This window comes from Coregonus clupeaformis, chromosome 18, assembly GCF_020615455.1.
Source record: "Coregonus clupeaformis isolate EN_2021a chromosome 18, ASM2061545v1, whole genome shotgun sequence".
NCBI classification, from domain to species: domain Eukaryota; kingdom Metazoa; phylum Chordata; class Actinopteri; order Salmoniformes; family Salmonidae; genus Coregonus; species Coregonus clupeaformis.
Genome location: NC_059209.1, coordinates 50355786 through 50368477, shown reverse-complemented (window position 1 = coordinate 50368477; position 12692 = coordinate 50355786). Strand labels below are relative to the sequence as shown.

The following is a 12692-nucleotide window of genomic DNA, read 5'->3' as shown; positions in this document are numbered from 1 at the left end:
ATTGACTGATCTGGGGAGATGGATTCCAGTTTCTGTGACAGATTATAAATAATCTCTGATGCCTTTGTTATATTAGCTTTTGGTTGAATGTACTGTCGTAGTAAATATATAATGTTATAGCTTGGTCTGACTAAAATCTTGTGCATGACCCATTTTGTGTTGGGCGTTTGTTTTCAATCAATGCTGTTCCTATCCTATAACAATGGACAAAAGAGTCCTATCTTGTCAGCCTTGTCAGCAGGTGGCCAAGGACAACACCCACGCCATAGGTCTCTCAGTTCTTCCAACTCACGAGTTCTTGCTCTGAGGACACACACACACACACACACACACACACACACACACACATCATCACTGATAACACACACACACACACACATCATCACTGTTAAACACACACACACACACACACACACACAAATCCCCTCTCTTTAGGCTGAACATTTGAAGACAGAGAACCCGACTCAGAGCCAATGCAACAGTGGAGGGGACCTCGCCCAACTCATCAGGACCAATCAGAAGATCAGAACTACTAGATTCAACCTACATCATTTATTGTATAAAATGTCTGCACACAATGTTTTCGGGGCTCTCTTCTCCCTAAGAGTTTGACGAACGAGTCCGTGCACGCGATTCCAGATATCTTTACCTCTGAATAAACTGCCTTTATTATACCATATCCACCCTGTCCAAAGTCTCTACTTGGTCTCAGTTCTCCAGTAAACTTGTGATTATCAACAGTACACAACGGTAACAAACAATTGGGGGAACTCACGGGGCAGATAGTAAGGTCGCAATGACACAGAAAGCAGTTCAATGTCGGGGTACAGAGTCGCTCTCTTACCAGGATCGCGGTCCGCTCTGACCAGGGTGAAGCCGGCCGGCTCCACTTCTCTGTCCGGGACTCTGTCATCCAGCCAAGTCTCCCAGCTGTATTGGGATTCCGCTGCCAGCAGCGTTTTCATTATTTAGTCCGTTCGTAGCGGGTATGTACACGATCAACAAGATCAGTCCAAAACCAACCACTGGAAATCCATGGTTGGCAGAATGTTTGTAAACTAAGTCTACAAATTAAAAACATAAAATAACGCCACACTGCAGGTCGCAACAGAGACGCTGCTAGCCGCTATTGTCTTAGTTACGTTCATGGTTACGTCACGTATGACGAAAGCGCGTAAGTGCAAGCCCACAGACACCCATAGAGAATGTATTGAAAGCTTTGAAATTTGAAAAAAATAGATTTTACATGACAGGCTATGAGAGACTTCTGGGCGATTTTCAACTTGACTGAAATCGCCCCAAAAACGGGCAGGGCCATTTGAAGCACGACTTTAGCCTGATTTGACATTTAGTGGCTGGCAGATCAGACGTGAACACTGATAACTACTGTTGCCGTGATATAATTGATTAGAAAAAAAATCCCTTCCTTTTCCCGTTTGGCAGTGCGTCGCCCATATCGCCCTATTGAACAGGCCGTCCCTGGTGTTAACCAATAATCATGTAAGGTTGTATACGTGTGAGACCTAATATTTGCTCAAAAGTCACATCTATGAATAATTCCAGGTGGTTGTATAGAAAAGAGGGAGAACCTATTCCTGTTGTATGAGACTGTCAGGAATGATCAAGATTACATTGTGGGGATAAATTCCTCCGTAGAGTATGAGATAATTCTGGGGGACTAGTCAAGACTAGCTATACAGAAAGGGGTGATTCCAGTTTAGGGTATATATGATTTCTTATGAGAATAAATGTGTTATCTGTGCTCAAAATAATCACCAGGGCAGACAAAGGGCACCTCAGGGTGAGTATCCTCCGGCTAAGTACCCCTTCCAGCAATTGGAAATGGATTTTATAGAGTTATCACGGAGTGAAGGGAAGAAATTTAGAGTAACCCCAGATAAAGATGGGTTATCCCCCATTGAGAAAGTGTTTGGAAGACCTTACAGAATGCCACAGTTGGCAGGACCAGAACAGGCAGACATAGAACTAGAGAGTACACTAGCAGAACACATGAGAAAATTGTTCGTTAACCATACCCGTATGTCTAAGAATTTGTGTCCTACAGGAGAATTAAAGGAGAAGGTGATTCATAGTATATAACCTGGAGACTGGGTGTGGATCCAATCGTTGAGGAAAAAGGATTGAAAGCGGCTACGCTGGGAGGGACCATCCCAAGTCCTATTGGTAACTGCCTTCACTATAAGAATAGCTGAGAGAGCCACTTGGGTCCACGTTACCCACTGCAAAAAGGTAGGCCCACATACCAACACCGTTGAACACACACAGAGTTAAAGAGAAGAACTGACCACTAGGGTTCGGGGGTAAACTCTGTTAACGAAGAAACCCTACCCCGACCTTTCATCACTGTGGGGTGGTTATAGAGGTGTGGGTATGGGGAAGTAACAGGAAGGTGGGTCAGGGACAGGATTGGGATGGCGGTTTTTGGGACAACAAAGGACAAGGAGAACTGTCTACAGACAACTGAGAAACCAAGATAAAGAGGCCTCCCAATTTAGGGAGGAGAGAAACGGTTAGGCTTTTTAAGGAGTATGAGGAAGGCGATAACTAAGGAATGCATGTGTGTGTATGTATGTGTGTGTGTATGCATGTGTGTGTGTGTGTATGTATGTGTGTGTGTGTGTGTGTGTATGAACTGATGGTCAGGAGAGCTATGAGTATAAAAGATGGACTCTGAAATTGTGATGGCAGAATTCTCAATTAATACATCTCTGACTATGCAGACCGGGACTCTGTCCGTTACTTAAATCCCAAAAGACTTACAACCTTTTGGGAGACGCACAGAGACACTTAAATAGTTAGTTAAATAATTGACTTAACAAAATGGCAAATTCAACAATGAGTGGTTTGGAAGGAATCAGTGGCTAACTGCAAGCATTGCAAAGCAATCACTAGCCTGCTATTCAGTGGAGTGGGTGTGTAATCCAAGTCTGGGTTTAAGGGTCTCTTTTCCAAGTTTAAAAGGATAAACATTCAACATTGGCCATGCTGTCAATCCAGCATGATTTCTGCCATGCTCAAAACAACTGGAAACTCAGAACTGGGAAATCTGACTTCAGTGAGTTCAAGACAACTGGGAACTCTGAAAAAAACGAGCTCCGACTGGGAACATTTTGAATGGTCATCCAACTTTGAATTGCAAGTCGGAAACTCTGGACTCTTTTCCGGAGCTCCGACCTGAAGATCACTGACGTCATCATGATTCAACCTTGTTTTTTTTCCGAGTTCCCAGTTGTCTTGAAAGCAGACTATGGCTTCCCCACCCAGTTTGATGACACAATTTGCCCACGAAGGACCGCCGCGCCCTCTCCCTGTTCAAGTGAGCACAGCACAACAAGGTGAGTCCAAAAATGTATTGTATGCTGCTGCATAAATGACGTAATATGCCAGGGAGATATGTATACTGTAGCTAAGAAGGTAATAATAAATGTAGTAAGCTGTTAGTAGCCCATGTGCCTCACCCTAATAATGTGGTCCCTTTCCCCCTCTTAATTTCGCCTACTGTTCTGACTTGGTGGTGCACATGTAGCCTATAGCCTGTTTAAGAGAAATGTAATCATCGAATATTGTAAGAGCTATCATTGTCTGCTTATATGCCCCCTTTATTTATCCTTCTGTTCTGACTTGGTGTACAGGGAGAATACTGTAAGAACGGCCCATGTTCTGAATTCTGTCGCTGTACATTTCAAAAGTGCTGAACAAATAGTTATATTGACTTCGTTTGTCCTAGCTCGCTCATTAATGTCTTAATCGAAATTACAGATTGCCTCTCATCCGCTCATCGTCCCCTTATGCCATATTTTGTACTTCTCAATTGTCAGTAGAAACCACATTTGTTTAAGCAAGTCAGCCATATCAGCTATGTTTTTTAAAAAGGCAGGCTGAATGAACTGTTTCGCTGCCAGACAAGGCTCTGCTGATAGACAGGTGTAGCAGTGGTAAGGTGTTGGGACTGCTGTTGGGACTCTGCTGTTGGGACAGCTTTATGTAGGCCCTAACAGTTTGTGGGCGCCGTTTGTCACCGTTATAGTGCAATTAATGTATTGTTTAGTGTTGTGTTGTGGCTTTGCTGGCATGCATCTAAAAAACAAAAACAAATGTTTTACCCCACCAAGATTGACATGCTAAAATCGCCACTGGTAGTGACACATCATCCAAAGTGTAATTAATAACTTCACCATGCTCAAAGGGATATTCAATGTCTGCTTTTTTTTTATACCCATCTACCAATATGTGCCCTTCTTTGTGAGGCATTGAAAAACCTCCCTGGTCTTTTTGGTTGAATCCTTGTTTGAAATTCACTGCTGTATGTGTGGGGTACAGAGACGAGGTAGTCATAAAGAAATCATGTTAAACACTATTATTGCACACAGAGTGAGTCCATGCAACTTATTATGTGACTTGTTAAGCACATCTTTACTCCTGAACTTATTTAGGCTTGCCATAAAAAAGGGGTTGAATACTTATTGACTCAAGACATTTCAGCTTTTAATTTTAATTAATTTGTAATAATTTCAAAAAACATAATTCCAGTTTGACATTATGGGGTATATTGTGTGTAGGCCAGTGACCAAAACATCTCAATTTAATCTATTTTAAATTCAGGCTGTAACACAACAAAGTGTGGAAAAAGTCAAGGGCTGTGAATACTTTCCGAAGGTACTGTATCTGATTTAGCTTATCAACCAGATAATAATTAGGTAACTCTCCAGGAACAGGGTTGAAGAGGCCTGTCATACAGTGTCACAACAAATGCAATGCAAGCCAACAATAATAGTTCCCAATCAAGTGGCATTTTAAAATATATTCTTCAGGTTCTCCACGGCTGAGGCAAGCTGACTGTGTTGCATCCCAGCATATTTTACATCCCTCAGGATTCAACGGTGTTGATGCTTTGCCTCCAGTCCTCTCCATCGCTCCGACAGGCTTGGTGATGTGTCCGCTCCTGATGTCCACCAGAGTTTTCTGGGAGTTCTCGGTTCCCTGTCGGAACTCGTCCACAGAGGAACGAGTGTACACTGGAGAGAGGAGAGAATCAGGGAGAGAGAGTGAGCCTTCCAGCAGTGGACATAACTTTATTCAAAAGGTCCGGAAAATGACCTTAACGTTTCTATCATTCATCCTTACCTTGTGTCACCCTCCTGTCCATCTCGCTGACGTGTTTCTTGATCAGGCCGGTGTTCAGGTCCATGAGTAAGCATCTGGAGGGCACTGTTCCCTGGCTGCGCTCCTCCACTGGAACACTCAGGACCTCAGCCTCGACCAGACTCACATATACAGGTAGAAGGAGAGGGCCACTGAATAAGCAATTCAAATCAACAGGCTTTTGGATATATGACTGACACCTGTACGTACCCCGTCTAGCTGGGACTGGATGGCAGCCTCGGGAGTGGGGACAGACAATTGTAAATGGTTTAAATCAAATCAAATCAAATCAAATCAAATTTTATTGGTCACATGCGCCGAATACAACAGGTGCAGACATTACAGTGAAATGCTTACTTACAGCCCTTAACCAACAGTGCATTTATTTTAAACAAAAAAGTAAGAATAAAACAACAACAAAAAAGTGTTGAGAAAAAAAGAGCAGAAGTAAAATAAAGTGACAGTAGGGAGGCTATATATACAATAAAATAAAGTGACAGTAGGGAGGCTATATATACAGGGGGGTACCGTTGCATAGTCAATGTGCGGAGGCACCGGCTAGTTGAGGTAGTTGAGGTAATATGTACATGTGGGTAGAGTTAAAGTGACTATGCATAAATACTTAACAGAGTAGCAGCAGCGTAAAAAGGATGGGGTGGGGGGGCAGTGCAAATAGTCCGGGTAGCCATGATTAGCTGTTCAGGAGTCTTATGGCTTGGGGGTAGAAGCTGTTGAGAAGTCTTTTGGACCTAGACTTGGCACTCCGGTACCGCTTGCCGTGCGGTAGCAGAGAGAACAGTCTATGACTAGGGTGACTGGAGTCTTTGACAATTTTGAGGGCCTTCCTCTGACACCGCCTGGTATAGAGGTCCTGGATGGCAGGGAGCTTTGCCCCAGTGATGTACTGGGCCGTACGCACTACCCTCTGTAGTGCCTTGCGGTCAGAGGCCAAGCAGTTGCCATACCAGGCGGTGATGCAACCAGTCAGGATGCTCTCGATGGTGCAGCTGTAGAATTTTTTGAGGATCTGAGGACCCATGCCAAATCTTTTTAGTCTCCTGAGGGGGAATAGGCTTTGATGTGCCCTCTTCACGACTGTCTTGGTGTGTTTGGACCATGATAGTTCGTTGGTGATGTGGACACCAAGGAACTTGAAGCTCTCAACCTGTTCCACTACAGCCCCGTCGATGAGAATGGGGGCGTGCTCAGTCCTCTTTTTTTTCCTGTAGTCCACAATCATCTCCTTTGTCTTGGTCACGTTGAGGGAGAGGTTGTTGTCCTGGCACCACACGGCCAGATCTCTGACCTCCTCCCTATAGGCTGTCTCATCGTTGTCGGTGATCAGGCCTACCACTGTTGTGTCGTCGGCAAACTTAATGATGGTGTTGGAGTCGTGCCTGGCCATGCAGTCATGGGTGAACAGAGAGTACAGGAGGGGACTGAGCACGCACCCCTGAGGGGCCCCCGTGTTGAGGATCAGTGTGGCAGATGTGTTGTTACCTAGGGCTTTACATTAATGCAGCCAATGTAAAGGCTAAATACATTATTTTCTACCTTTAGTCATACTTCTACTATCTAATCTGTGTACGCGACCAATACACTTTGATTTGAATACTAGCAGAGTCGTGGGTCTTTAGGTTTAGGAAATATGTTGGTAGAATTAAAAAATAATGTTAATGCTTCCTACAATGACTATTGTAGATCTGACCTGGTTTTTGTTCCTTAATAACCAACACTGAAAGTACCTCATAGCGTATGCCTCCTTTGTAAGGGGTCTAGGGGTCTTCTCCTCTGTAACCAAACACCCCCAATACAATGAGGTGTCTGAGCATTGTATGTTTTATAATAGAGCTCTTTCTTACAAATCACTGCAACAACATCAATGTAGTGCAAAGTTCCTTATCAGGGTGGTCAATGTTCTTTGATCTGGCCGACTGAAAACAAGAAAGACTCAGAGATCACACCAGCTATACAGCTTAAAGAGGGGTTTTATTTTTTGACCTGGACAGAGGTGTTGACCTGGAAAGCACAGGGGTTCCCCCTCTGTGCCCTGACCCCCTGACCCCCCTGGATGGGTCCACACCCTGCTCTCTAATATCAACATTCAACAACTAGCCAATTCAAGCCTCTGTAATGTTGTCCAGATGTTTTAATCCCAATCACATACAAGCTTGCAGAGCCAATACAGTTAACTAAAAATGACTTTTGAAAAGAGGTTGTTTATTTTTGCCTCCACATAAAACTATGTTGTGTGCATGAATAAATATAAAAGTAAAATAAAGATAAAACAAATATGTATACACTATATAGTCTATTAAATTAAATAGAACTTGAACTTCAAACCCTTTTGCTTTAAAATGATTCTCCCACACTTGCCATCAGAATTCAGGCTCTCATTTGACACAATAAAATAAGAAAATAAATGCATAATATTTTGACATTGATTGTCATATGTTCTCTATTTGATATTTGTCATTTACATACAGTGCATAGCCTACTCTAATCTGTTTTAAATACATTATAAGCTTTCAATAACATTCCTTATTCATATATTTTAAATTCCACATACAGTGTGGGAGAGAGACATTTCCAAAGACTAAAATAACAAAAGACAATTGAATTAGATTTTCAGATCTAGTCTTTCCTTATCACCTTTTCTATAACCATACTTTGAATCAATTCAGTTATATTAATTGATACACATAATCAATGGATAACAACAACAAAAAACCAAGTTCACTTGTACATATGCAGCGCTGATCATTTACCTTGGATGAGCTTCACACCATCTACAGTGTATTTTGTATCATTTAAATAGGATGAAATAAATTGTCTTTCTTGTTGTTCTGCAAGCAAACTATTTCAGTCTTTCATATTCCTTGTGTAGCTACTATATCTAGCATATCATTTTGTGTTTACACTGTCAATATAACATTTTTTCCAAACACTTCTCAACAGCTGGTTATTTTACAAAGACTAGTCAAAAACAGCACTTTTAACGGCACAAAATCACAGTACCGGAATGTACAGTATGTCCAGAAAACCATGCAAGCGCATACACACATCACTATCAGTCATACACAATTACACACTCACTTTTGTAAACCCAAAACACACACACACACACACACACACACACACACACACACACACACACACACACACCCTTTCATAAAACACACTCATACAGTGGCATACATACATGAACACACTCACAATGAATTTCAGTACAACAGCACACACTGTCCTAAGCTAACAGCCCATAGGTACAAAGTGTCTAGGGTGGCACATTGGAGGTCACAGGCTAACAATCCAACACATCACTACTAGTGACAGAACAGTTTTAGCTAATCACCATCACCAATAGAGAAAAAGGGAGAGAGGGGACACGAGAGCGAGAGAGAAAGAGGAAAAAAGAGAGGTGAAGAGCAGATAAGAAAATAAGAGAACTGGAAACACCAGTACCCTGAAGGTGAAAATGTTTTACCTTATTTTTTCATCATGGCATTTAAGTGACCCATGCAGTCAAGCCTTGGGATAGTTTTACAAAGACCTGCCGCTCAGAGGTGAGCTCACAACTCACAAGAGTCTATGAAGAAGGGCAGGTACCCATATACTACACCTAGCATTTAGAACTCTGTCTAACACAAAGGATGCTATTGGAATCACATTTCTCTATCTTCATCTCCTTGGCCCAATTCCTAAGGCAGGGGTAGGCAACTTGATTCAGCCGCGGGCTGATTTTTGTCGGATCGGATGGTCGGGAGCATAATTATAATAATTAGTACACTGCAAACTAACCACAACTAAGCCCAAAAATAAATTGTATTTGAAAATAACATTAATTTCATACCTTGATTACATTGAAACCCAACCACATGTCTCTTTTTTATTCGTGGGAATACTTTGGAACAGATTTACTAAATTAAAGTCATTTGTTGCTGAATTCCTTGAAATTCTACAGTCTTTTTTGACCCAAAACTCAAATGAAAAACCACTTGTGGGCCGGGTTATTACTATTTGCGAGGAATGTTCCCTTTGGGAGTCAAACTAATTGTTCACCTCATCAAAAGACAGCATTGGCTCATGCTCACACACATGCTACCCTGCTGACTAAGCCACCAGGGCTGATAACGAGGGCTAAATATTATGCTGCTTCAAAATATCTGTGAAACAACTGGCGAAATGGACCCAAAATTAATTTGGTGGCCAATTCCCTCTGCCTGAGATTTGGAAATGATTTGCCATGTAAGGATCTCTTAAAATCAGCCAAAAGCTCCCTGTATTTTCTACGCCTGAGAGGGAAGAGTGACAGAGTGAGAGAGAGAGTGTGAGAGGAATGAGAGAATCTACTGGGAGATATACATTTGAAAACAGCTTATGAAAAATCACACAAGACAAAGTAGTCTTCTTGTACCAGAAGCCTAACCCCAGTCCTGAAACAAATGGCACCCGAAAATGTACATTTTCAATAAAGGAAACATACAATACAGTACAGTGCATCATGTATAAAGAAACCACACAGAGTTGGTCATGTGAGAGCTGGATAACAGGGGCTCCATCACAACCCTCTATCCCCAGCCTCAGCTGAGGCCTTCTCCTTCACCCCATCTGTGGTGTTGTGGGCCGAGCCAAGCTGCAGCTTGAGGCCCTTCATTTCGGGCAGCGCAGGGCTGCCACTGCGGCTACGGCTGTGGCTGGGACTGCGGCTATGGCTGCGTCGGGCTCTGTGCTTCTTTTTCCGGGGGCTGGGACTGCGGGACATGGTCTTCATACCAACCACGGTGCTGTCATCCTCAGAGGTGAAATCAGAGCTGTCGTCAGAGGGGCTACCGGCGGGGCTGGAGGTGGGCAGCTGGATCTGTAGAGGAGAGATGAAGGAGAGGAGGAGAGGAGGAAGAGATAGAGAAGGAAGAGAGAAGGATCAAGGAAAAGAAGAGCATAGGGAAGTAGCACAGGAAAGGGTGAAGATCAAAATGAAGGAGTGGGGATGGGTGTGGAAGAACCAATGTAGAGTTAAATGACCAATCCCATTATACTTCAATGTTTTATATATTTACCATAAAAACCAGACAGCATCATTGTAAGTACCTGAAAAGGCTCTGTCACACCCACGAGGGTGCTCATGTTGTTGCTATAGTAACACAAGATGAAGTCTCCTGAGCCCTTGGGCAACTCTTCCTCAGTAAAGGTCACCTGCAGAGGTAAAGACAGAAAAAGAGGGAGAGACGAGTCAAAACACATAAAGATACAGTACCATGACAGGGTTCTACAGTTCATTTATGTGTGTTATTAAAAGTCGCCCTTACCTCGTGTTCTACTCTATGGTAATCAGCCTCCTCCTGCTTGGCCCACACATAGCCTACATAGTCCTTATGGTGTTTGAATCCCACCTGGGGAGGCAAAGGCAACACCAATTCCTGATTTTACAAAAACTCTTAATGTCTTAGCTAATTATTACTTTATCATGACACATTATCTGGGTTACTTCAAGCTTTGTTAATAATTGAAATCCACACTAGAAGGTTGAGAGTGAGAACCTTGTACAGCCCAATCCAGTCCCAGGAGCTGCGAGCGAAATTAGGCGCAGCCTTGAATGTGCAGGTGGCGTCTGCAATGCTGTTCCACTCATCCTCCACCATGATCGTCACCAGGGCGTTGTCCACCTTATAGGGGAACTACACACAGCATTCTGGAGGTCAATATCATCACGGTAGATAATCAATAGAACACAACATCAACATCTCTCTCCAATAGAATACAGCATCAACATACAGTCTGTAGGAATCTGTTTATTACAGGTTACAGGGGCGTTTTGGGTAAAGTTATGTGCATGTCACAACTCAGTTGACAAGTGGGGCATGGGGGGGAGAGAGAGAGAGAGGGGCTGTGTCTCACCTGGAGGGTGAATATGGAGGAGACAGGCTTGTGGTCGCTGACCATGTACTCCATGTGACTGCGGTAGAAGTGCTGGGTGACCTTGATTCCGCTGCTCAGCCCTAAAATAGAGCCTCTCTTACCAGCATTAGGGGCCGGCCCAGAGGGAGCTGTGGCCCTGAGACGCCACAGGATCCTGTCTGTCCACGCAGGCTTACGCTTCTTCCCACTGAGAGAGATAGAAAGAGAGAGCAGGTGGGTTAAGAACTGTGATGATCAGAACACTCATCTCATTTGATCTTTACGTCAAAGAGGTGAAAGGTGGACCCCCATGTCACCACAAACCTTGTATCGTATGTATCTGTCCCCACGTCAAACTTGTAAGTGGGGGGGAATTTGAGAGGCCCCTCCAGAAATCCCCCCAGCACCGACTCGCTGTCTTTGGCCATGTTCAGCTGTAGAATGGGGGATAACAGTGAATAAGGTTTAAATGAAGTGTCTCTTTTATTTTGGTCTCTGAATGCCTTCTAGTGGCATCCTCTACACATTACACTCTCTGTTTAAGACTTCATAGTGGGCCTTCATCTTGAACATGCATCTCACCTGGTCTTTCTCCCACAGCATGGTGAGTTTGTTGTTATCAATGGCTGCTTTCACTGCCGGAATTTCCAGTTCATCAATGCGGAAATTCAGATCTCCAAACCAGAACACCACACTGTGGAGGAGGAGAATAGTGGACTGAGAGCGGAACTGTAAAGATGCCTTTAACAATAAGGTATGTTCTCTAAATCACACAAAATATTTGCTTTTGGTTAGGTATATTGATGGCTAAATGAGATACTCCTTTTAGTGTAACCGTAACTACACCCTCTATATCTTTATTGGATACAAGGGAGGGTGGACCGTATGCTTTCTTATGATTGCAATGTCGATGAAAAAATAAAATGCAATCGCTATTTAGACTGCCTGTTTGTGTTGTGCTTATGTTAGCAATAGCCTACTGTTACAACAGACAGTAGTTTGTTGTACAACACGTCGGTAATGTCTATTGTACAACACGTTGGTAATGTCTATTGTACAACACGTTGGTAATGTCTATTGTACAACACGCCGGTAATGTCTATTGTACAACACGTCGGTAATGTCTATTGTACAACACGTTGGTAATGTCTATTGTACAACACGTTGGTAATGTCTATTGTACAACACGTTGGTAATGTCTATTGTACAACACGTTGGTAATGTCTATTGTACAACACGTTGGTAATGTCTATTGTACAACACGTCGGTAATGTCTATTGTACAACACGTCGGTAATGTCTATTGTACAACACGTTGGTAATGTCTATTGTACAACACGTTGGTAATGTCTATTGTACAACACGTTGGTAATGTCTATTGTACAACACGTTGGTAATGTCTATTGTACAACACGTTGGTAATGTCTATTGTACAACATGTCAGTAATGTTTATTGTACAACACGCCAGAGTTTGTAGACTAGGCTACACAAGACAAAGACGTCCGATCATCGCCGCAGGGAGGAAGGAGGGGGAAGCGGTAGCAGAGTGTGTCACGACTTCTGCCAAGGCTGCCCCCACTGCTGGTTCGGGCAGGCTTCGGTGTTCGTCGTCACCGGAGTACTAGTTACTG

The 12692-nt window shown here is 43.2% G+C and overlaps 1 protein-coding gene across 2 annotated transcripts in view; it reads right to left on the bottom strand.

The window, feature by feature from the left end:
- Positions 1-7133: 7133 nt before the first annotated feature.
- LOC121530946 (phosphatidylinositol 4,5-bisphosphate 5-phosphatase A) overlaps positions 7134-12692 on the bottom strand; it is a 36493-nt gene continuing 30934 nt past the window's right edge. For both annotated transcript variants that reach the window (XM_041836343.2, XM_041836344.2), the window contains exons 7-13: positions 11644-11755; positions 11386-11495; positions 11062-11269; positions 10704-10841; positions 10473-10556; positions 10255-10359; positions 7134-10024 (exon numbers count right to left, since the gene is read on the bottom strand). In XM_041836343.2, coding sequence (XP_041692277.1) covers positions 9725-10024; positions 10255-10359; positions 10473-10556; positions 10704-10841; positions 11062-11269; positions 11386-11495; positions 11644-11755 — 1057 coding nt within the window. In that variant the 3' untranslated portion in view covers positions 7134-9724. The remainder of the gene's footprint in view (positions 10025-10254; positions 10360-10472; positions 10557-10703; positions 10842-11061; positions 11270-11385; positions 11496-11643; positions 11756-12692) is intronic.